We start from the raw sequence: 26,754 nt of genomic DNA, 5'->3' as shown, positions 1-26,754 counted from the left end.
AAATAAAACCTGATAAAGCTATGAGGTGAAAGAGTGCAGCTGGCACTAGGAGCTGGGAAGTGGAGTATAAGCCAAAGCCTCTGTTGGTTGTGACTCACTCTTTGAAGAGGAAGTAATACACCAAATCTATTCCAATTGTCTGCAGTCAGAACCAGTATTGTGCATTCCTGCAATACAGGACATGCTGTGAACAGGCATGTTATTTTTCAATTAGTAGTGAACTGAAAACTAAAATAGTAGAAGTCAGGTAGTTTTTATTGTTAAAATACAGTGTGGACAATTATTCTTTCCAAGAGGCATTTAAATAGATTTTTAAGAAAAATAAGTTGAAAAACCAACCTTCATTGCTGGCTTCAATCAAGTTCTCTAAGCATATACGACAAGAAGTTTAGGGCCTGGTAAAGCACTACAAGTGCTTTTCCTTAGCTTTGTTTTGACAAAAACTGAAAATACTTTTGGCTGAAATATCATCATATTGTCACCTAGAGGCAGCCATTTAATAGATAAAATGGCAACTGTCTTTCCTAGTTTCACACTAGGTAAACTAGTGTTAAATTCTCTAATCAGCAGCTTATATTTCTCAGATATTATGTTGACATGTAGCAACTTTATAGTTCGTTTTGACACTATTTTACTTAAGGCTTCCCATGTGTAAAATCTTAAGTGTAGTATTCAGTGTTAAAATATTGGAACCAGCTTCATATATTGAGGGACTAAGTCCATACATAGAACAGTAAATTAGAAATGTGTCCTGCCTATGTGATAAAATCCAACCAACATGAATAGATATTTAAAGAATGCAATTTGCCTGTTACTTGAGATACATTAAAATATTAAACCAGAAAACCACAACTGTAGAGACAAAAAAAGTATATAACTTTATTTAGAATGTATCTTCAAGTTAGACTACACAAATTGAAGGAGATGTAACCACATGGCAGTAAGAGGTAGGAGAGAGACAGAAATAGTAGACAAGTTGCATTATGCCAGTATGATTTTCTGTTGCCATAAAACAATCTACTCAAAGTTAGAGCTAGTTCTATGTTAGTATGCGTGAGTGATTTTACTTTGCACTTGTTACAAAACCAAGAGTGCAACTGAAACAATTTCTAAGCTGAATATTTCATTAGGTTTCTTTATGATCACAGTTAGAAGAATATACTCCCATGCAAGCAGGTTACAGGAGTTTACAATAGATTGCAAAATATTTTCCTCTCTAACAAATTATCATACTTACACATTGATGGAACAGTAATGATACAAAACCAATTAGGTGTAAATACAGATTTGCTCAGTTAAGGGATAAACTGCAACTGACCTTAAATTAAAGCACTATTTACAGGGATTGTGGTTTACCACTTTATCTAGCAAGATGAAAAATTTTAGCACAAAATACAGTGCAGTTACTACACATGAAAAGATTCCTTCCATACCCTGTGATTAAGACATATTGCATGACTGAAACAATCCAGGCAATTCAAAGAAAAGCAGACCTTAGCATAAATGATCTCTCTGTTCATGGTTTCGTGGAAAAGCATATAATGACAGCTCCTGTTACTGGTTTCACTGTTTTTTTTTGTTTAGGCAATAAAGCCCTTTCTGTTAATACAAGAAACAAAGAATGTTTACTAGTAAAGAATTGTGCCAGTCAGTTGTGGCACATTCCTGAAGGCCTAGCTAATGCTGTTAACATTTTAATATATACTCTGTATTATCTGAAGTAAAAACCTAAACACAACAATATTGTAGCATGTGAAATGAAAAGCACAGCTCCATGAAGGTGACTTCAAGAGCAGTTTTTCAGATAACCAAAGCTTCATTCCATTTAACCTTGGGGATTGTTCCCCATAAATCCAGTAAGCTATGGAGCTTGTTCTTGACAATACAAGTACACAACTTCTTCTGCCCTCTTTGGATGTTAACATATTTTGTAGTTCTTAAGGAACTCTCATGAAATTATTGACACTCTGTCTTATAGCAGAAAAGTAACTAACTGCATGAGGATTACTGTTGCAAAGTGAGAATGAGTTTGTAGAGATATTGGCAGAGCTGTCCAGTCTGCCATGGATTTTTTGGTTCCTCCTATGAAAGTTAGTGAAACACACTTTGAGCAGCTGAAGATATGAAAGACAATTAGGATACATACTAGGTGCAATGCTTCCCTCCTGACACAACACACTATTCCAAGTAATACCTCTACAGTTTTTGTTGCCCACCCAGAGCCTCCATAACTCTTCCTTCTAAACGGTATTCCTGTCCTACTCAGTGTAATTGAACTTAAGTAAGTTTCCTTGAATGGATTAGATTCAGGATCTGAGCTACCTCTGAAAAAAGACCCTTTTAGGGATTCTCTTTCTTGTCATCAGATGTTAAGTCAGAAGCTGTTACATGAAAATGTATTTAATATAAAGCTTAAGTATCTCTACAGCCTGAAGAAAGCAGCTACACCAACTTGAGAATTTTAAAAAGCATTTTACTGCTGTACATAGGCAAGCTATTCAATAAAGTATGAAATGTCTTAAAATTGTTTATCTATTAAGCTTTACCTCTTTATTCAACAGACAATCATTTGGATTTCCTAGATTTGTGTCTTCTCCAATTCCTTTCATTTCTCCTTGGATCCAACTGCATTTTTCTGTCTAGTTTAGTAGGGTAAGGTTCATACCACAGATGCACAACTGTAATTTGTTAGAATCAAGTATATTACTTAGCCCCAAATTTTGCAGTTGCTTCTGCTGGAGGAGCTCTTTTATGAGCACAAGATTAATTGGATATAAAGGTTCAGGAGTTCCTGTGCATTTCTCCATTTGGGAGTCTACTGTTACTCCTCCACATACCTCCTTCCAGACTAACTGGCCGTGAGAGATCACTTTGTCTAAGAAATCAAAGCAGGCTCCTCAAATTAGTTTAGTTATACAAAGAGGAAAGTGTGTTGAGAGCCTCCCTGGGCTAAGAACAAGTGTACTTTGTATCAGAAAGCAGCAATGAACAATAAGCAGAGTAAAAAAAGTTAACATACTAGACATACAGAATAGCAGCAGTCTTGCAAGAGTAATATTAACTGAGCAAGAAACTATAGAGTCAAAAAATCTTTCGACTTGACTATATAATCATAATTTTAGATAGATATGTGTAATTAAAAAAAATCCCCAATTGTTTAAGCCAGTGATTTATCACACAAGAATAAAAAAAGAATCCTTCTAAGGCAGTTCTTTTTTAAAATTTTCAGTACTAGTTATTTGTACAGTCACAGGCTCAGTTTCAGCTTATTACAGTTAAGAATTTTAAGTTTATATTAAATACTGCATACATACGGAATGTTATACAGCTTGCCATGCCTAGGAACATAGTGCCACAATTCTGACCTCCAGGGCTACCATCATGATGTGAGGGGTATACATGGCAGTAGAAAAGCCTACAACTTTCTCCTTATTTTCACAAGCCAAGTTCCATTTTGATTTCTGTGCATTATCCTACACAGAACTATTGTCTTCTCTTTCTCTACAATGTGTGGTACTCCTTCATTTGCAGTAATCTCCCTCCCTTCTGCCCAATGAAGTTGAAAAGTATTTCCTGTTACACATGAAGGCCCCTTCACAGGATTAAGGAAACAGACTTCTCAAACATGAGTTGTAAATACACTCTTATATTCCAACACTACTTAATGCTCATTATAAAAGGGCACATCAGGTGGGCCTATTGTTTCAATATTTCAGTATTTCAATACTGTTTAAAGGAGTACATACAGCCATCATTATTCTTACCATAGAAGTAACATGTCTTCTACACTAGCATTTTAGAAGTAGCTGTTAGGCAAGATCAGCACAGTACAAGACTCCTCCCCATTTAGTAGTCCCGGAGGTCAATCTGATGCACATACTGAAATGACTTGGACTTGAGGATTTTAATAAACCACCTATTCAGTGTATTAATTTTCAGAGGAGTAACTATACATAAACGCTATGTTCCAAGTTATGTGCAAGAGATCGGTTTACCAGATTTATTCTTGTTTGCAAACACACACAAAGAATTTTCTGTCTTCTATTCAAGCAGAAGAGTTACAATGGTGCTTTTGCTACTAACTATGGTATGCATTTGGGGGTTATATATAATTCCAATTCACATGACTCCTTGAAGTCAGGAATGTTCTTCAGTGCTGCCACTCAAGTATCTGCTCCGGATATGATTTCTCAGTTGCTCTATGAGCTCAGGATTCTGCTGCTGTATCTGCTGTGCAAACTGCTGCCCCCTGTGTTGAACAGTTTTAAGTGAAATCAGCAAGCAAAAGCAGCAAGAAAACAGGGTATCTCAATACAGCTGAAAGTTGCATTACATTAAAATTAAGATTAAAGATATCTTGATTTACACTGTTAAGGTATTTGCAGTATTATGAATTTATCTGGTTAAAGTGTCTCCAAATAGGATCATCATCATAAATTTATTTTCATTCTTTAGTACTATTACTTCTACTTGATAACATGGAGGAGAAAAGTATCACCTTACAAAATATATTACCTTTTATGGTAAAATAACACATCTGCTCCAGTGATTTATTCCCTTCTTTTTGAGAGGATCCACTCTAACTGTTTAAAGTAACTACTCTTAGAAGTGGTGTGCAACCTTATGTTAACGGTTCCAGAAATACATTATGCAGCTGCCGACTTGCAAACGAGATGTCATTAGTTGAAAGCAAGCATACTATCAAATTTTTGTATCTTGGATGACTAGTAATAACAGATCTTACATCTGTAACAGTTGTAGCTTAAGAGTTAAATTAATAGGGGAAATTAATTCTATGTATAAGAGAAGCATAACACTTACTTATAAAAAACAAATAAGTAAAAAAATATGACTTCACTAGAAGCCTAGCTTGTCCTCTCTGTTACTTCTACATTTTGTACAAGTAGCAAACTATCAAGACTCCTTCATACTACAGTGCAGGTTAAAGGAAAGCTACGTCTTTATAAATGTCTGTGTAGTACATTTTTTTTGTGAAAATAGCGCTAGATTTTTGCAGTGAGACATTTCTGTCTGTGACGTAAATCATAAATGACTTTTGCCCTGAAGAGGTGTAACATAAAAATAGTTTGGAATTGGCTAGAATGCTGAAATAAAATGAAATTGTATGCCCTGTAAGAGATCTTGGCATATAAGCCAATGGCATGTTTTTGTGCACATTCTTCCAGATGGATATTATCATTATAGTATAAAAGCCTTAGGTCCTGGTTTTTGTGAAGGTATTCTTCATTATCCCGAGTTTCCTGAAACATTCCTTATCTAAACAGAGGGATGCCAAACAGAAATTGGTTTGACTTGTGCTAAGTAAATTTGTAGCTTTCCTAACTAGTATCTGAGATACTAGATAGTATATTTATCCACACAATTTGAAAGCACACGTAGGACTACTTAAAAGATTTAAAGGAATGTTTTTAGTAAGTGGCATTAGAAAATAACAACATTTGAGAACCAGAAAGTGAAGCTGAGCACACAGCAGTTCAGTCATTCCAGTTGATGGAAATGTATGGAGCAAACAAACAAGGTCCAGGAAAATGTGTCTTCGACTTACTTGTTTTAATAGCAAATGGTGGGAGTAGACCATGGTATAACTCACTTGACACTGCACCCTTTTAAATAGATGTTGCACGGTTATCCTACTACAAATGTGACAGTTAAAACCATGAAGTTCTTACTTACGCATGGATCAGGCTGGACAAATCTGAAAGGCCACCAACCCCAGCAGCAGGGCCACCGATGGCATTTGACATCATCCCTGACATCCTGGAACAGTTAGCACAGTGTTAGTACTGGGGTGTGCAGGGACTTCTACTGTAAGCAATAAGCCCCGGTTCTTTTTTGAATTGCTGAGAGGAATTAAGTTGCAAGGAGAAGAAACTACACTTTTACAGTAAGCAAAAGAGAATTATATTTTCAGTAATGTATCTGCATTTCAAAAATATAGCTATATGTACTATACATTTTTTATTAATTTAGGCATCTAAATACATTTGATTTAATGGTATCCCGTTTTAATACTTACAGTTGTTGAATTTGAGGATTTTGCATTAAACTTGCTGCCTAGAATAGACAACATACAGCTGAAATTATAAAACGTTTACTATTCGGCTATCACTGAGAAAAACATGGGAAAAAAACCACATGCTGCATTCTGTTTTATAACTAAATTAAGTTTACATGCAGAGCAAAAAGAATCACTGCAGCAGTGTATTTCATGGAAGTGAAGCGGATTTGTTATGTGTTAAAGAAAAAGTAGTGGTTACAGATTCAGACATTAAAAATATGACAAGTCATTAAAAAAAACACTACCAGAAAACTGAACAAACAAATGAAACATTGAAGAATTGCAAGGACAAATGTTTTGTACTGGACTTTTTGGACTTCTTGGACAAAAGTTTGTATTTTGTTGCTTCTCAGCCTGGATAAATTCATTTTGCAACTATTATTAGTAGCAGGCATTAACAGTTAAGATTATGGCCACAAAATGTTTCAGATCAAACCTGGACTTACTTTGTAGCATGGTTTTGTGGTAACATATATCTTCTCTGGTAACTGCATATCTTCTTACTTTGTAGTAAGCATGAGGCTATTTAAATTTCTCATTCATTAGATATATCTAAAATTATATTGCATTTATCATACTGTAAGAGTGTCTACAGACTGATACTATAGAAAAAAACATGATTTTTCAACATTAGCAATGCAATTCCTAAGGGAATCAGTGTATGAATATACCACCAGTAGAAAAAACACAGTATGTGCTTCTTAACTCTCATTACAGATATTACAAAAATCAGATATCATCAATATATCGACATACATAGATAACTCAAAAATAAATCAACTTTTTTCTGTAGTTAGTAGTTAGATATGAAATGTCACATGCAGGTCAGTTCTGTGCTCAGTGTAGGGTTAGTTTCTTCCATCAATAATAAGCTTTAGTTTAGGGGCCAAAAACTGCAGCTACAAGCAATTTTCTCAAGGTCAGACAGTGAGACAATTTTTTCACCTTAACCAAAAAAAACAACTACACCTTCGGAAAATATCTCATTTATTCCTGGATAAATGTTCTATCTACTTCACCAGGCACCTTCGGGAAACAATGTAAAAGATCCTTTCCCCAAAGCCAGCTCCCTACATCATTGATTCTAAACAGACACAGGTTGTCTTAAGTACACATGTGGCCAGAGAAGCAGTACACAGAGTTCCAGTGCTATTTAATCATGAATACCATCAGAGAACTTGCTCCCTCTTTCCTTGCCTACTGTCTCTATTATAATTTGGACCCAGTTATCAAACCAGATGGATGCATCTCTCGAATGCACCACACTTCCACACAAAGGCATTGGTTGAAATGTGCTGTTTCCAATGAAGTTACCAGAGGTCTTGTAAAGTTTTAACTTCTTTTTTAAAGGAAGTGAGTTCGGGGTTTGTTTTTTTTTCATTTATTTTTCTCCAAATTCCCTTCTACAAAATTAATTAATTACATTTAGCTACAAAAGCCATGTGGGGAAAAAAAAAGAATACTGAGGGAGAAATAAACAATTCATTATTGAATGGAACATAAAAGAATGCACTGTATGCTATGTATATTAATTTTTTTAATCTTAAGGTTATTAGGGATAATTTGAAAGCGTAATAACAGAAAGGTCTTGGGTAGTTCTCCTGAAGGAGTTACTTTCATCTTGGTATCATTGCTAACTGCTCTGTGGAGAATTGAAGAAATTTTCATCATGCTGTTGATAAGAGCTTTACTGTCATATCATACATAAAAACAGCATAGATAACCTATGTGTGTTGTTTTCTATAAGTAATGGAGAAGCAACTGGAAAAAAGACAGGCATTATTGAAGATACTTGCTTCACTTCCTGTTTTGAGTGTAAAATGATGTAGAAAATTCAGTAGATGATGATGATGTAGAAATTCAGTGTAATAAAACATTGCTATAATAATAATCATTAAAATTGCTTGTGTTATTGAACAACAGTTCTTCCTAAAATATCAGCTTTTAAAATAGGATGATGCAAACCTTGAGATATACTCACCATACTAATGAAGGCAGGATTGTTTATCAAGCTTGCCATGTCAAAACTCAGTCCAGTTCCAGTCTACAAACAAATTGCAATTGAAGCTAAGTTTCCTACAAAATCCCAGTTAAAACTATTGTAAATAAATAGATACAGAGCAAACTTACAGGACTGGACACGTCTCTTAGTTTCTGTTCTGCTATTTTCAAATTTGACTTGTAAGAGTCATTCTCTGGATCAAGATCGAGTGCTTTTTGATAACTGGTAACTGCTTCTTGATACTTATTCACTGAGGTCAGAGCCAACCTAATGTGAAATAAAGAAATCCTGGTTAGAACAAAAATGATCATCAAAAGCTAATGATACAACTTCTGTTCTAAGTAAAACAGTATCTCACAACTGATTTTTAGCTTAACCACTTAATTAAAACAGGTTGTTATTGTGGTACTACTGCTTAGTATAAGCACTTGTTTTTGCAGAAAAGGGGGATCCCTCAAAAATGCATATTGCATTGTCTGTTTCATATATATGCAAGTTTCATTAAAAACTCCTTAGTATCATCAAGTGACTTAGTCACTTTAAGAGCACAAGCTGGATCCAGCATCTGTGACTTTTTGCATAAGCTCTAAGTGGTTTTTCCAGTTCTTTTGACCCAAGAGATTAACTAGAAACTTACAAAAGTAGGGCAAAGATACTCATAATATGAGTTATGCAATGTTAAGAAACTGGACCTACAAATACATTATTTATATATATATATTTAAAAACTAATACTTTTAATAATTAGTATATTAAATATTTGAATATAGAAGATGTTTTATAATTATATTGTCTTTATACATTTATATGAAAATTACTATTATCATTATTTTAAAATACTGGACCTATAAGTTTCAGCATAATCGATTTTTGTCTCAGGATCAATGTTAAGGTTCTCCTTTCACATGTTGTACTTCAACAACATGACAAATGGGTTATACAGCATAGTAGTAATATCTGTAAAATCCTGTAAGAAACCCTTGTATCAGGGAAGCCTATTTAATATTTTGAAAAATACTCTGCTCCAGCAGCCCATGAGAGCACGGGACAGACGTACTGCTTTTAAGCAGTATTTGTTTTCCTATTTGATTAGCTGCTATAATTAAAATATCATATTTCTTTGAACTATTCCCGAAGTTCATCCGGTTGCAGTTTCTTTTCTATCTGCTATTGTATTTTCATTTTATACTGACCAAAAAACTAAGCTGATCTTTTGCACATTTTGTAAAATACCTGTATAATCTACATTCAGCTATCTAGTACTTCAGTTCACCTTCTGATGCTGAGCTATACAGCCTGGGTTGATAAACTTGTGCTTATGCACACTAACAGACCTTGATCTTTTGTTTCATGTCATCAAACAAGTTCAACGTTTTAGATACATCTGTGATTGTCATTGCTCTCAGTAAGAGTATGAAACTTCAGGACTTTCCAATATTGCTCCTGGAGGAACCCACACACTATTAGTGTTTTCTCTCTTAACTCATTTACCCTCATAAAAAACAGTCTCCTTTTGGCCCATTAATTTGCCAAAATAGTTTTTGACCAGACAAGTAATGCAATCCATTATTTCTGTGATGCAATAGTGCTTTTTGCAGAAAAAGTATTTTACTGAGAAAGTTTCTTGAAGCACAGTAGAAGTCAGAACAGTAGACAATTTCTTTCCTCACACCCCCTACCCTGACAAGTGGTCTTTCAGGATCATGCTGGAAATACCTTTAACTGATATTTCCACTTTAAAATTGCTCCCATCTCTGTATATTTGTGGCATTTCTCCATCTTTCTGTGACATAAAAAATTTCTGTCAAAGTCTGAGAAAAACTGGTATCTCCATAATGCAGTCAGAGAGCACATCTGTTTCAAAGGACTTTTTGTTGAGAAGGTGTTTTCTACACTGGGGGCGTGGGGGTGGGATTTTCACTTATTACTAAACAAGCACAGTTTTCTCATTCAGCGTATGCCAAATGTGTAATCATTTGCTGGGTTAAGCAATGTCTTGCAGCTCCAAATATGTCCTCTATTAACAACTAGACAATAAAATAAAGAGAAGTTTGATTGCCTGAGAATAATCCCACTTTCAGTGCGTATCAAAGAAACATTAGTCTTAAACCCAGTACTCTCAAATAACCTCCAATCTCCAATTAAATCAGCCTGCAGCATCCCTCCATACCAGTGAAATCACGGGAACTTGGATTATGCTATATGAAGAAACAATCTAAAGAGAGTTAAATGAAATAAAACCAATTCAACAACCAATTCAATCTAAAATTTCGAAATTAATTCATAATTTGAAAAGCTCCTTAGTCTAGATTGGTATTAGTAAAATTAACTGTATTATGTAAAATTTTAAAGTGATAGAATTCCACCATATTTTAATTTTAAATAAATGTCCCCTGCATGGTTTTGTCCTAGGCCAACAAGAATTATCACAGACAGTTTCAGGGCATGGTTCAGAATTTAATATAGACCAATGCAGTTTAGCAATATGTTGTTTGGATGTGGCCACTCCATACTGCAAACTAAATTTTAATAACATGGCATGAGCCATTTTGTGCCAACAGACTCAAAAACAATCCCAAGTATTTTTTAATTTACTGATATAACCTCAAAAGCCATATGTAGCATTAAGTCCACTACCACAAGGCACTTGATTACTGAAAATGCAAAGCTGGACATCTTGGAAGAATGGCCCTTCACTGAAACGAACAGCCTCTTACAGCATTCCTGACATTGTTTTCAGGTACCACTTAAAACCACCCTCAAGAGGCAGGCTATACAATTAATCTCTCAGACATTGTTGAGAAAACCTGCCAAAGAGACTTAGCTTATTCTTCCTAAAATATCTGCTTCCAAAGAGCTATTGAACAGAAAAATTAAGGCTTTATTGCTGCTCATGTGAAGCCCGAATGCTGTTCTCTACCAGCATCATTAACAGATTCAGTGTTCCAATAGTAGAATTTTTTGATTACTTGTAACTATTTAGGAGGTAGTAAAAACCATCATTACTTCCTACACTAAATCCAACAAGTTGATAAATTGAAAAACTGCAAACTGATGAAATCTGATGAAAATGCTGGTATCAACCACATAAAAAGAGCTGACAGTCTGATAGGGTCATCTTCAGAAAACTGCTGTACTTACACAACAATGTTCTGTAAGTGAATAAAACAATCTTTTTTGTTATTTCAGAATATCTGAAATATGATCTGTGGTGATATACACCTGAGTCTTCAGTGTTTACTCAGATTTCTATTAGCTTACCCCATTCTTCCATATGCTTTACTGTACTTTGGATCTATTGCTATGGCACTCTCACAGTCCTTTATTGCTTCCCTGAAGTTGTTGAGCTTACTTTGAGCAGCAGCCCTAAGAGAGAGAGAGAGAGATGGTAAGGAAGTGAACCTTTGTCAAAAAAAACCCAGCCAGCCAACCAACCAAAGAACACAAAAAAACCCAAAACCAAACCAAACCAAACAAACCCAAAACAAAACAACCAAACCCCAGGCCTAGATATTCACATGTTTGTGACTTATTTAATCTTACTGACTTTTCATTTGCAATTTAGGCTATGCTTAACTTTTTTTAATAAAGGAGGACAAGCAAAAATTACAGGTTAATAAGTATGTATGTTGCTGCACTACAGTTTTGAAGAACATGCACTCTCACCTCTGAGGACACAAAGGACAAATAATTCTAAGGAACTGTCTAAGATACAGCATATGACTACACACAAAATAAATCATAAAATCTATTACAAGAAGTGAAACTGTCAAGTAGTAGTTTATATAAAAATCACTGTTTAGGAGAAATATTTTACACAAATGATATTTTCCAATAAGTATCGTTTTACAGCCATTCAGAGGAATGCTGTGATTTTTCCCTGCTCAGGTTTTCAGAAGTCAACTCAAGCTTGTAGGTAAATCATAATAACATTTCTCAATAACCTGTGCATTACTAAATTACAGTTGCATCTCTGTATTGGAGAAATACTAAGTGTTGCAGATATTAATACAATTAGATTAAAGAACTGACCAAATTAAAAAGGACATTGAAACACATTAATAATCAAAACCTTCATCAATTTGAAAGGTCTCAAGCCACTCTCATTTATTCTTCCTTGGTTAAAAAAAACATAGTGGAAATTCTAGTATTTTCACTGCATAAAGCATATATCTTTTTTTATTAAGAATCCTTTCTTCTGTGATTAGCAGAAATTGCATGAGTTTTTCTGACTTTGATTAAAATGTCTTCTGAATGGGCCTACTTATCTATTTTGGGCTGTTTAACAGTTTTCCAACTCCACAGATGCCAGTGAAGATTTATAAATAAAAGCTGCGGGCAATGCTTGTTCTCACGTGTTTGAATAGAAAACATTTTTCCTCATTCACAAGAAGTTTTACATGGCCATCTAAAATTCTGAGGGCTTATCAGCCCACCCTTTTTTGCACTGCTGTGAATAAAAAGCAATCCCACTGAAAGGAGCATGTCCCCATGACTCCCAAACAAGCTTAAGATAAGGTATATACTTATCGAAATATTCTATCATCCACAAAACTCCAAACAACTCCTGTTTTCTTTTAAATCATTACATACAATTCTGCTCTTGCTAGTTACAACTTTGACATTTAAGCCCCTACTGAGGAAACTTTGAGTGATTTTGGGAAGTTTTAGAATCTGGTCTGATATTTATGTTACACATAAAATGACTCATAATCAGGTTTCACAAGGAGTATAAATGATTTATACTTTTGAACTGCCACCCTAAATATGTAAAATGTTAGCAAACTGCCTAATTTCCTTTCTCTTTAAACTTGCTTTTAAACACTGAATCTTTCATTTATCACAAACTAAACTCTGGAGCAATGGATGCAGACCTTCCAAAATAGCTTAATCCAGTGGGTACAGTGCCACAAGGCCAGATTGACAGAACTTAAGTTAATATATCTTATATCCTTAAATTAATAATGGAGGCCCTCTAGAGGTGGGCTCATTCCAGTAATGCCTAAAGTCGAGACTGCCTTTGCTCTTGGGCTGGTTTTCCAGTCAGTGTTCTGCAAGAGCAGACAGCTGTGACTAGGTTAACATGCCCTTCCAAGCTTACCTGCTGCCAAATCACTGTCTTCTTCATTCATGATGGTAAAGAACAGATTAGATAAGAAAACCTAACAGCAGCACTGTTATTTTTCAATAGGTCACACATGAAAATACTGAGTATTTACAAAATGCTTGCAATCTCCAAAATGGTATTCCTGCCTTGATAATTTTTTTTGTCAGAGGTAGCTAGTACTCGAGGAGATAGAGAGAGCAGCTGAGTCACTAGAACATCAGAGAAAAAGGCTTTTACTACTCTTTGAAGGCTGGAAATCACAGCCTACATTATGATTTAATATAGAAAACCTGACGCACACAATACCTGATCTGAAGAGTTGTAAGCAATTTTAAAGCCCATTTTAACTGATACAGGTAGGCTGAATGAACTTGCTCTCACTCTAATTTTACAAATCTAACAATAGGTTTCTAGCCTCATGTTACTTTGACGTATTTCACAATTAATCTTTAAAATAATGTTAACAAAGTCCAGGAAATGTGCATCATTTTGGTTTTACCTGTTGCAGTAATAGACTGCATTGTTTGGATCCAGTTCTATAGCCCTAGTGTAACAATCCACTGCAGCACCATAATTTTCTTCCTTCATATGATTATTACCTGAAATAAATTATAAAAATTATAGAAAGCTCTTAAGTAATTAGATGAGATTATGTAGTTAGATAAGACAGCTCTGTATGAAAGAAACAGAGCAACTACTTTCTAGCATCTATATAAGTGAGTTATGACTGCACTTTTTTGAGATACAGTCTTTTAAACAGAAAAGTCACAGAATAACGCAAACAAAAATATCTACTCTGTCAGTGAAGTTTATTATGTACATTGCAGTACATCAGAGAAACCTTCCTCTTTTCATCTTGATATTTCAGATTTTCCAGCTAGTTTCTGCTGTTAAGGAAAGATCACCTCACTGAAAAGTGTCATTTTAACTGCTGTTCAACTCTAGTATAGATTCATCAGTCTTAACTATCTTTGCAAGCCCAATATGCTATGTTAATTTTGTAATCTCATTTTCTTGTATGTCCAAACAACTTGCTTCTAGCTATCTAAATAACACAAAAAAATCAAACAAAAGTAAAACTAAGCACGTAAGCCCCATTTTTGTGATACTACGTAATTAACTTATTAGGATAACAAAAAGTATGTATAGCATAAGCAATCTAAAAGGATTTAGAAGTAAAATTTCTCACCAAGGAAGCTTAGAACTGCTCCTCTGTAACAAAGTTTCACATTTCATATGTTTTAAGTCCAGTGGAAAAAAAAACAGAAACATTTATGTGACTTCTCTATGGAGAGAAAATTCTGGACTAAGGTCTTTCAAAGCAAAAGACACCTTACACATTATTTTGTCCCCAACACAAGGCTATCTTGGTAGTTTCTCTCCTTCCTGATGACAGAGTAGTAAAAAAATCCTAGTTCAGAGTGCCCAAACTTGTCTGTGGTCCTGCTATTACGAATTTTTGGCCAGCGAGACCCTACAGAAGCTTTGATTTCCTAGAAATATCAAGAAATGGTCAGGAAAATTATAGACTTCCACTGACTTCTTGTATTTCAGCCAAATATTTAAACCTTCTCCTAAAATAAACAATTCAAGGGATAGGTCAATAAGTTACTACTGATGTAGGTAACTGCGTAAGCAAAGGCTAGAAAAGTTCAGTCAGTGCAACAGTTTATCTCCGAGAGAAAGCAAGACTGTGGAGCAAGTCCTCAGTGCTTGCACTAACTGAAAAAAACTTTACTTGCATTCATTTGTGAACACAGAGAGCTGAGTGAACAAAAGTAACAAAGATTTAAGATTTAAGTAATGAAGTATCATCAAAGTTGTACAAAAATCACATCCTCTAACACTGCTATATTAGACTGTAATTATAGTAAGCAGTCCCTTCGAGTGAGAAGTCAAACAAACTGTACTTGCATGTATACCTTCAAAATACACAGAGAACGTAACAATATCTTTCTTGTTTCTAGAGGCCCACTCTTCACGCAGCTTCCCTTTGTTCTAAGCTAAAGATCTGTGCACTAAATTATGTTGTCAGACAAAAAAGCCTTGCAAGTTAGCTGCACTCAGCAAGATTGCAGCAGTTAGTGTTCCTTTAAAGCAAAAATGCCATCAATGACTATCAGAATTTCTGATACTGGTCTGAATATGACCCAGGGTACAAGGCTAAGTTGGAGATAGTATCAGTGCATATCCTTCTTGTTATCTCTCTCTCCAGCTGCAACCTTGCTAAAGGAAAACAGAAAAATAGCTAGATCTACTAATTCTACTGAGATAAGGAGAAGCAACTATATTTTTCTATTTTAATATTCTATTTTATATTTTCTGATAATATTCTATTTTAATACAAAACCCTTAAGACAAAAAATTACACAAATTGTTATACTTTTGAACATGTGTCCCCTAAACTGAAAATACTACTTATTGTTATAATTATGCTGTGGTAATAAAACACAGGATCTTCCTACCGCTCTTACATTATACAAACCTGCACATAATCTATGCTCTTGCACATCTTACACTAAGCCAAAGTGTCAAATGATATGCAAGGTTAGGCAAGTAAATTCAAGTATTATTAGGCAAGTAGTCTGAAGGGTATATTACTTCCCGGTTACCAAGACAGAAAATTCAGCTCCCTGACTCTGTTTTGCCATTCATTAGACAATTTCTATAAATATTAGGGCTGGTTTGAGACCAGAGGAGGAGCAGGCTGGTGGCCACAAAGATGAGGGAAGTCAATCCATTAGTAAGGGCATACACATAAAAATGAGGAAATCAGAGTTATAGAATTATGATATTATAGAAGATACACATCAAGTTGACTTCCCCAAGTTATCTAACTTATTTCCTAATCTGTGTTAGAAAATACTTATAACTGAAAAGCATGATAGTGGTGATAGATAATGTGTGTGAACATGTGGAGGATCAAAACAACAGAGAAAGCAAGAAACTAAGTTTAATTTTGTTATGGGAAATTACCAAAGGCGATTCAGGCAGTTCAGAACTGCTTACTAATGCCCCTGACAGATGACACTCTAATTGGTCCTTCATTAAAGTTTAGACCCTTCCAATTTTTTCAGTAGAGCTGTGGAATTACTTAGGTAAAACCACACAAAGACTAACATATAGCACACACTAATTTCATTTCCTCAGTCTATTTCACAGACCCTTGTGGACTGAAAGATAGCAAGACTGAAGTCACAGATTTAAAACAGCTATAACACCCACACCTGCAAACTGCTGACTATTCCTGCGGTTCAATAGCCATACTGAGACCTATTCTTCACTTTCTATGAGTTGGCAGTAACAGCAGAACAAAAAGCCAGCATGCCCAACAGGTAGGTTACAACTGACTAACACATTTTCACTTGTGACCTAACCATGTTTGAGCTCTCATCCTTAGAATTAAAGAGCTAACAACTCTAATAACTAGGAAAACTTATTTTCAGAGCCAGCAGTGGATTGCATTTATGATTACAGATGACCACTTTTAAAGTAAGAGAGACATGGAATCCATTTTGAAAAACAGTAGAACTTCTTCCACATTATTATGGAAATTTTGAGAGGATTACATCTGCCTTGCAATTATAAGTTTACTTACATTTTCTATAAAACTCAACTACCTGAAAATCTATCAGGTCAAACAATATTCATAAATGATTCATAAAGCATCAATTTGTAACAATTCATAACAGTTATCAGTGCTACATGTTTTTTCCATTCCCCTCCCCTTCTTTTTGTGGGGAAATAACATGGATTCCTTCTTAGGCAGCATTAGTGCATACAGCTGCTTTCCCTCACAGAACAGCAATAACAGCTGCCAAGGGGAAAATAAACAACAGCTTGTCTGCAATTTTTATAAAGCACACAAATAATTTCACATATGTGAAATATTAACCCTAGTAAGTTCACAGTTTTTCCATTGGCTTCTGTTGGGTCAGTTTTTTACAAATGTTTGACATCACATACCCATTTCAATAACAGCAGAAACTTGTATAACAATTCCATGCAAAACCAGCAAATAATAGCTGTTCATTCTTTAAAGCTTCTGCTACTTAGGAATGTTTCCAGCTTTACATGTTATCCCCTTAGATTTTAAGCAACTTCTAGAGCCAGGAAGAGAATAAACATTATTTCCTTTGCTCCTGGACAGAACAAATCACCTAGCCCTCCTACAACATAGCAATCACTGGACAATCTATAAGCTGAAGGTTTTTTTGTGGGGTGTGTGGTAACCAGCTGCTATACTATCACTACCCACAATAATGCAAAAATGTAATAAGAGCATAAGGCAAATAAGAGCATAAGGCAATTTATTTCTATTTTTATTACAAACCTTCATCCTTCAGTTGGTCAGCCTTTACAACACCTTCTGGTAAAGAACGTGAGAGAGGCAGCATGTCATTCTGTATGGGAAAAAAACCAAAAGTTCTTCCTTTAATATATAAGCCTTGATTTTATCAAAAACTTTCAGAAAGAAGTGAGAAGCATCAGCAACTATGAATGACCTCAGGCACATCAGGCATTTATCTCTGGGAATTGCAAAATGCTTAAATGAAGAATAAAAAGCTTCAAGTGAGAATGAGGCATCCACTCGTTAATAATTTTCTATATGGAATTTTCCTTGTCTGGCTGAAATTAATTCCTCCCACTGCCCCCAAAGATTCACATTATGCTAGCTTTTATGGAAATGTGGGTTTTTTCATATTTTCCTTAAGTTTTCACATAATTTTGACCTATATAGCACTTTACTATTGCGTATACAATATTTAATCTTACCACATATTGGCTGAGTAACTCCAAATTAAAACTTAACTAACTCTAAATCAAATACTTACCTTTTGAATAGAATTTGTGAACATTTCTATCAAATGCTGTGAGGATGCAAGATGAGTATCTTCCAGGGTAATCTTAAACACAGTCTCCAGACACTGAATTGCAACTTACAGGGAAAAAAATTAATAACATAAGTCACCAGTTTCTCAACAGAAGTATAACTTCACTAATTTATTTATATAGCTGTGACTCACTTCCTTATTCAACTACTAAAAGCAGCTCTTTGGAACATATCAAAAAATAAAGAGAGGCTACCTGATCCCCACAGAATTAGCTTGCTGAAAAATACCTAAGATACACACAATCTACATATACTTTGGCCATTATATTTAAACCAACTTAAAATGTAATTTAAATTCTTTCAAAGTTTGTTTTTTTAAAATATAAAAATACCACAACTCATAAAACAACTATGAATGTCCATGTGTCACACACCCCACCTCAAAGCACACAACTGTCATATATTTGTGTGTCATAACAGCTAGAAGAAAACGGCTCATCTTTATTGTACAGAATAAAGGCAAGATACTTACTACTCTTATCTTTCTTTGGAATGAAATATATTTGTTTGAAGATACTTTATTAATCAAATGCTGTATTAATCACAAAACTTTATCCTATTAAAAAAATGTATCTGCAATATCCTTTCACATTATCTGTGTGTAAGGCCTTCCCAAACCTGCAATAATTCAAATACACTCACAGTAAACCTAAAAATGTAGGATTTTTATCCCTATCTAAAGTTTTAAATATGCTCATATTCTTCGACAAAATAAGATCAGTGGCAATCACTATATAAAATTCTGTCTATATACATGCATATATATGTGTGTGTTCACACACAGAGTTACATTAATGTAGTGGTTTTGGTTTACCAATCTTAGTTTTTGGCTACAAACCACCACAACTATTGCAAATGATTTAATTACTTTCCCTATAATCTCAAGAATCTAGTACAATGTTTTTATTAATGTGTATCATCTAAATGTTTTAGACTGAAAACTGAGGAGGAACAAAGAAGGGTCTTCATAAAGCCTCGCATGAACAGAAAAACGGATGTTTTAACACAGATTATAGACAACCAAGAGTATCTAAATTCAAATTAAGTACCAGTAAAAGCAGATTCTTGGTATTTAAGCTTTCCCATCAATCCAATGTTAATACAATAAATATAATTTGAATTATTAGTTGTATTACAATGAAACAGAACACTGATCCAAAATTAGAAAAGTAAAATCACTGAAGGTTAAGAACAGTAAGGCCGGTTTTTATCTTCTGTGTCACAGCTGGCAAAAAGGGGGTGGGGAAGAGTTTTGTAAAACAGGTAGTAAAACCTAGAAGATATAATTTAAAAAAATACAATAGAAATTTCTAACAAACACTATAACATGACACAAAGTTAAATAACATTAACAAAGTTGATAACATGTAACAATTGAATACACTGCTAAATATACATCTAAGTTGCTCCTATAATCTATAAATAAATTGACCAGGTCCTAAATCACCCAGTAAGAGCACTGAGGGATTTGGGTTAAACTTCTTTGTCAACTGCTAAGTGAAAAACTTAATTCTTGTAAACACGGATTATGCTGAATTTTGAAATATACATAAAACCTTAATAGTACCTTTTGTTACCAGGTCAATTTAAAAAAATCAGTGAAATAACACGTATCGTTTTTCCTTATGTGACCTAATAGGAAACTACTTGCAATTGTTTACTTACTAATTTTCCCTGCCAGATTATTTTTATCGAAAGGCACTCCCTTTTCTAAATGCCTCTCTTAATTCATAGCTTTGCATGCATTTAAAATACAACCCATCCCTTCTCTTTCTCGAGGCATCAAATCTATGACACCAAATCTCTATGATAAAGAAGAGTTTCACAAAATGCAGCAGTGCACATTATGTGTAAACAAAATTATTCTGACTAGTATTATTACTACTCAGCATTTTCAACAAATAATTAGTTGGTGCTGTGAATTCCCGTATTTCTCCTTTAAGTGGAAAATGGAATTTATAATCCTTCTATCTATCACAGATACAATCAAATTAGGATCTCTTATAGGATGAATCAATAGGTTAGGATAACCACTGGCTAAATGCAAGCCAACAGCAGAAACCCACATAGAAATAGATACTGCTAAACAGAAACATTTTCAAATCAGAAAATATAAAAAGTTGTGACAAGGTCAGTAACTAACCTGTTTTAAAGCTACACAAAAGCATGATTCCAGTAAAGTCAAAGGAGTGGAAACTTATATTTTGCCTGAAAAGCTGCTCAGGAGGCTAGACTGCCAGCACCTCGCTATCCCATTTATCAAAGTGAGGCACTGTCAAGTGCTGCTAGCTCGGTATTATCAGGGAAAGACTTGATGCACCATGTGAGCTAGTCACCTAGGATTTTTCCTAGGTCTGATATCAAAGGCCAAAGTTATCTGTTCTTCCAATTAGCTCTACCACCTAGGTGGTAGCTGAAGTTTGAAGTGACCACCTTGCAAAACAATAGAGATGCCCACTTCCCTGCTGAACAGCTGGGGCTCACACACTCACTACCTGACAATACCAGCGCCTGAGCTATGCTGGAACCCAGCTCTGTACCCCCAGTGCCACAAAGGTCCAGGACTTTTGCCGTCCAAACACAACTTTGCATCACCAAGCAACATAAATAGCCAATACGCAGGCTGAATAATGAGCATTAATTGGGCTGCTGAGGCCCCCTTAGTACTTGCTGTCATCTTGCTTCATCTTACGCATAACCTTACCCATGTCAAGTATCATATGCATTCACTGCCTTCCTGTTTTGGAAACACTGCCTTACAGAAATAAGTTGCGATATATTAATCATAGAAGTAAGAAGAAAATCACAGCTTTGCACATGTTGTAGAGAGTTTTTGCTTTAATCCCACAAAAATAGGTGCTATAGAAAAGAGGAAAGACAGAGAGAGAGAAAGAAACCACACCCTATAAAAGGAAAGAGAAATAACTACAATTTTAACACAGTTTAAAATATAACTTGGAAGAAGGGAAGTTTCTAGTTCATAAAAAAGCGTTGAGCACTTACCACCAGGGATCTGTATCACTGCTCTAGATGCTAGGGGAATATATTTCTCTGGTCTACCTTCCAATTACTCTGCTTTCTCAAAACATCCTAGACTCGTATTTTATAAAGGCTAAATTTTTTTGTGATGTTCTAGCTCTTTTTTTGTTGTTTTATGGGCAATGGGAACTGTTTGAATTACTTCTTGGCACAGTCACTTAATCATACAGTATTTTGTCTTTTCATAGACACCAAATAGGTACATAAAGTACCAACAAAAATGATCAGTCAATTCTTTTCATCTCTTATGTCTCCACCTAACATGAAACACTTCAGTGAGTAAGACTTGGCTATTGCTACTCTACATGCACTAAAGATATTTTGCACAACTAAAATGAATCTATTTTTCAGATTGCCCGCCTCTTATCCTCTAACACATAGCATATGGTACCATGCTTGCAGCAGAGCACAAATCTAAAAATAGGATTTCAGATCTGTATCAAAATGGTAAATTTTGCATTGGCTTTTAAACACAACTGAGGTTTCGTATATTTTTTTATTTAGAAAACTGAATCTTAAAATTGATTTTTTTCATGTACACATTGGCTAAGGCTGCTCTAAGACATGTTATCAGGTAAATTTTCATCTGTAACCCAATGTTTACCAGCTTCATTATAAAAACAAAAGTAAATCTCTTTGTCTCTCATTATATATGATTTTCGAAAACATTTTTTTCTTTCATCAGATAAACATCATCATAATTTGACACAGGTTAAATTTGTTGATGGCTGCTGCTTTTCAAATGTACAAAATGTTCCAGATTCTGATGTAAAACCAGATCTTTTGGCTTTTATTCCTTTGGGACTATCCTTTGAATATAATGACACAAAGCTTTCTTTCATGTTTACTTTGGTGAACAACTACACTGGACAACCAATAGATAATAGAAGGAAGCACAATCCAGGTTTATCTTTTAATTTATGCCTCTGAGAAGCAGGACTTGCTTTGCATCTCAGAAAAGTCTCTCCATGCCTAAGATTTCACAGAACTCAGTGATCAACTGCACTACTGGTCCTAGACTTCTCCCTCCTAATTCCTCCTCGGCTGATGGACACAACCAAAGACTCCTTGAAACAGTAGAGAGATCTTTTTAAAAGATGCTATGAAAAACTTACTGCAGTGTTAAGACTTAACTCAGTTCCACATCCTGATACCACCTGACATGAAGTCTCCAGGAATTACCGAAAAGGAGTAAGAGCAGTATGAAGGAGAACATCAAATACTACAAGGTTACAAAGACCTAATGAGTATCTGTCAATAGAGAAATACAGAGCAAATATGTCTACAGACATATGAATTTAGGTGTATAATAGAAGCCAGGCCATACTGAAAATATTCACTACCACATATTCTTTGGAGCCAGTACTCAAGTAAAAAAAAATGCAAAGCATTTATCTTATTTTCTTAGAATGTCTTTTTCCTCACATATAACATAGAATCCTTGAAAGCAGGAAACAGTTCTTCTCATAAACCAAAACTAATATAGTAATTATTTTACTTCCTCTATAACCAGCAGAACTACTAACAGATATGAAATGCATAAAGAAACCAAACATAAAAGAGAGAAAGAAGCAGCAGCAATCTGTGGTACACATACACAAGTCATTAACAGTGTCTGATTTATAGCACTGCTTAACTTACAATCACAGAATTGTCCAGGTTGGGAAAGACCTCTGCAACTAATGTGATTTAAAATGCCTGTTGCTCAAATTAAGGCACTACACATTTGTAGTTTTATAATACTTTTTAAATGAGAGATGCCTTAAAAATAATAATCTCAGAAACATTAGGATCATGATCTTATTTGCAGATAGTATTTGGTGGCAGTTTCATTTACATCACCAGTTACTTTCTGTGATATTATACATTGAGGAATTTAACACGTGTAGGTATTATATACATATACATACACAAATATAGGTATATATACACATATAAATAAAAATATATGAAAGCACCTTTGTTGCTTACCTTCCAAACTTTCTTGTTCATCTGGAGTGAAAGTATCCATCTGACTCTGTTCTCTCAAGAAATGGATGACTGCATAAACCAAACGCTTGACTGATGACATGTTGAAATTGTTTTCTGTTATGTCTTAAAAACAACAGAATCTCTCATTTTAGGAAATGAACCCCTACCTCAGTAAGAATTACACACAACACATAAAACCTAATCCTTCACCAGAAAGCCCAATAAAACAGTGCCTTGAAAAAAGTGGTGAATTTGCATGGATTAGAGAAAACTGCTACAATCATGTCTAACTATCAGAAAAAAACCACGTATTTCCTCCAATTCATTTTTGGAAGAAAAGTTTACCAAGGCTAAAATAATTCAGCAACTTCTTTTTCATTTATGCTTTTTTTGAAATGGTTTGCACTTTATTTACATATACACTTGCAAGTAGGAGCACATTTGTTTTGAAGTCAAAACCAATTAAACAGCCACTGTGATAATGACATAAAGAAATACACTTCAGTAGAAGTTGTTTTATGATATGTCTTGGTGTTACCCTCTGATAAAAGATGTTCTATGGTGTAATACACACTGTGTTATCTTTCAATATAAGATGTTCTAAGGTGTGACACACACAGTGTTATTCTTTGATAAAAGATGTTCTATGGTGTGACATGCACAGTGTTATCCTTCAATAGAAGATGTTCTATGACATGATACAAGTGTTATCCTTTCATAAAAGGTGTTCCGTGATGTGACACAGTGTTATCCTTTCATAAAAGGTGTTCTATGATGTGACACAGTGTTATCCTTTCATTAAAGGTGTTCTCTGGGGTGACGTGCTATTATGCTTTAATAAAAGGTGTTCTATGGTGTGGAACGGTATTATTCTTTCATAAAAGCTGTTCTATGGTGTGACACACTATTATCCTTTCATAAAAGGTGTTCTATGGTGTGACACGGTGCTATCCTTTCATAAAGGGTGTTCTATGGTGTGATATGGTGCTCTGAGCAGTTTATTGTCACTTTAGACAAAGAAATGGAACACCGTGACCTCAGTGTATACTTGCCATTAGTGACACTACTGGCTCAGTCTGATTTCCATTCAGCATCAGCTGGGAGTTATATAACTTGGAGGACAATTTTAGTCACAACTTTCCAACTTATTTTTCCTTAAACCACTTAGATTTAAAAGGGCACAATCTTACCCAGTTCTCCAAGCAAAGCGGGTTTAAAATGTAGCATTAAATGAATGGCAAGATCCAGACCAGCTCTCGCTACGTTATTTTCTCTCCACAACCCGGGGGCAAACCGGTGTGCGGCCAAACCTACACCAGGCAAATCCCGTCGTGGAGACAGGGAAAGCCGGGAATGCCACCGGCCGGGGATGCACAGCCAGGGACACTGGGGTCCCCTCTCCACCCCCGTGAGGGACAGCGGCCGGGGATGCACAGCCAGGGACACTGGGGTCCCCTCTCCACTCCCGTGAGGGACAGCGGCCGGGGATGCACAGCCAGGGACACTGGGGTCCCCTCTCCGCCCCCGTGAGGGACAGTGCAGGTCTCACCGGCCGGGCCGCGCTCCCGCCCCACGCCCACCTCCCGGTCTCTCCCAGGCCCGGGTCCGCTTGCTCGGGCCCCAAGGACAACTCTGCACCAGCCGCGGCGCGGGCCCCTCCTGGCACCGCACTGACCGCGGCCGCACCGCCCGGGGCCCGATCCGCCCCACCGGCCCAGAGCTCCACAGACCGGGCGCTGCGCGGAAGCGGCGCGCAGCCTTCCCATCCCTGCGGAGCTGCGCTCGCTGAGGGGACAGGCATCGCCCTTACCTGCGAGATGCGGCGAGTCCGCACTGCCTCCGGCTGCGAGACACCAGAGACGCGGGGGCGTGTGGAGGCGGCGGAAGCGGATGCGCAGGACCGCGGCGGAGAGGGGCTGAGCGCTGCGCCCGCGGGCGGCGAGAGGGCGGCGCGGTAGCTGGCACGGGAGCAAAACTGATCCCTCCTGTCCGACCTCCTTCTCTTCTCTGCCACTTGTCCTTCCTCCTCCGGTCTTTTCTCCTCCTTCGTTCCTCCTCCTCCTCCTCCACCGCCCCCGCCCCCCGCGCCGCCCCCCATGCTGTCGCTGTGCGCGGGCGCGGCTCGCAGGTAGGCGCACAGGGCAGGTGGTGGAGCCGCGGGGCCCGGGGCGGGGGCGGGCGGCAAGGGCGGGGGGGGCCGCATGGCCGGCCTGGAAGCCGGGGAAGCTCGGGAAGCCCGGAGCCGCCGGCTGCTGGCGGGAGGTTCTCGTTCCTCGCTCGAGGAGCTGGGCCTGACCCCGGGCCGAGGAGGAGCTGCCGCGGGCGCACGGGGCGCGCTCCGGGTCGGGCAGACAGTGGAGCAGGAAACCTGACAGCCCGTGGCGTTTGCTGCCTCAGCTCCTGGAGCGGCTCCCGCAGCCTGCCCTCCCTGCCGTGAGCTCCGTTATGCACGGCTTCCAGGAGGGCAGGATGGGCGAGGCGAGGTCTCCTCTTGATACACTTTGCACTGAGCCAGACTCGGTGTCAGAGAGATTGGGCAGGAACACAATGGATTGAGGGATACGGCTGTAGCAGGGGAGCTCTGCAGCAGGGTGTAAGTGAAGCAAGACCGGCTGTGTGCTCGTAGTGGCTTTATAAAAAGGTGTGTCACTGCTACACGTTGTAGGACAGGTGAGACAGGTACCAGTGTACCGTCGAAAGGTTTTAAAATAGGGCATTGCTTCTTTCCTCCGTAATGAACAGTAGCTGTAAATGGACCCCAGAAAACCGGTGTGAAAGAAGACTTGAGGTCCATTCTAGGTGGACTAGACAAATGAACATAATTGCTTTCAATTTGGCCTCTCAGTTTTTTCTAAAGGACTACATTTGATAGGAAGCTCTTAAATAATGGGAGGGTACGTTGTGGTAAAGAGAATGGAGCTGAATTTCAGCATGAAATGAAAAAGATGGTTGCCTCGCATGGTCTTTTGAGAAATGATAGTCGTGTACAAAGTGTACAGTTTTTGTCCTATTTCACAGCCTTTGTTCATGTCAAATTAGGATTGAGGGGTATTAGCAGATAGAAAATAAGAATCTGTACATTTTCTCTTCATAAGGCTCCTGCTGCTGTTGAAAATTAAGTGATTTATTTTCTGGTGCTAAATAAAGTGCACATATGTTTTCCTAATTTACATTTGCATTCCTTTTTTTGTACAGTCATTTTCACTGTTCTCGTTGACTGTCTTTGTCTTAGAGATTTTTACATTAAAAAGAAGGAAATAAGGATTTTTTTTGTTTTTCTTTAGAGAAAAGATTTATCTTTGGTGTGGTTTGCATTTGGACAATGAAGATACCTCCTTCTGACGTAAAAATCAGTCGAATGGGGAATGGTTTCTGCACTTCATTAACTGTGACTTTTTTTCCCAAGTCATCATTTCATGAAATAATTATTTCATGAAAGACAGTATTCTTGAACATGTCATAGTGACCTCTTAACTTTCAGAAGTGAAAGAGTTAGTTGCAGAAATGTTGAATAGGTTCTGTCCCAGCTTCTGTTTTTCCTCAGAGCATCTTAACATGAGATAAAAATAACAATTCTAAACAAGTGTCAAGTATTAGGCTTTACATTAAATAAAATGATATTAAGGTTTAATTCTTTTGGTTCAAATAGGCAGCTCTGCAGA

The 26,754-nt window shown here is 36.7% G+C and overlaps 2 protein-coding genes across 6 annotated transcripts in view; one reads left to right on the top strand and one right to left on the bottom strand.

Moving 5' to 3' along the window:
• Positions 1–853: 853 nt before the first annotated feature.
• SGTB (small glutamine rich tetratricopeptide repeat co-chaperone beta) lies at positions 854–25,131 on the bottom strand. The gene is made up of 11 exons (XM_014881386.2): positions 24,903–25,131; positions 23,093–23,215; positions 18,024–18,127; positions 17,522–17,591; positions 13,688–13,787; positions 11,343–11,447; positions 8,210–8,348; positions 8,061–8,123; positions 6,038–6,075; positions 5,695–5,778; positions 854–4,249 (listed from the first exon to the last, which is right to left on the bottom strand). Exons 2-11 carry the CDS (start codon positions 23,190–23,192, stop codon positions 4,138–4,140), a joined length of 915 nt encoding a protein of 304 aa, XP_014736872.1. The 5' UTR covers positions 23,193–23,215; positions 24,903–25,131; the 3' UTR covers positions 854–4,137.
• The window catches only part of NLN (neurolysin), a 95,621-nt gene continuing 93,905 nt past the window's right edge, over positions 25,039–26,754 (top strand). For all 5 annotated transcript variants that reach the window (XM_088157202.1, XM_088157200.1, XM_088157203.1 and 2 more), the window contains exon 1: positions 25,039–25,220. In XM_088157202.1, the coding sequence (XP_088013328.1) occupies positions 25,189–25,220 (32 nt within the window). In that variant the 5' untranslated portion in view covers positions 25,039–25,188. The remainder of the gene's footprint in view (positions 25,221–26,754) is intronic.

This window comes from Sturnus vulgaris, chromosome Z (assembly GCF_052056855.1).
Source record: "Sturnus vulgaris isolate bStuVul1 chromosome Z, bStuVul1.hap1, whole genome shotgun sequence".
In the NCBI taxonomy this organism is placed as follows: domain Eukaryota; kingdom Metazoa; phylum Chordata; class Aves; order Passeriformes; family Sturnidae; genus Sturnus; species Sturnus vulgaris.
This window is presented reverse-complemented; position numbering and strand designations above follow the sequence as displayed.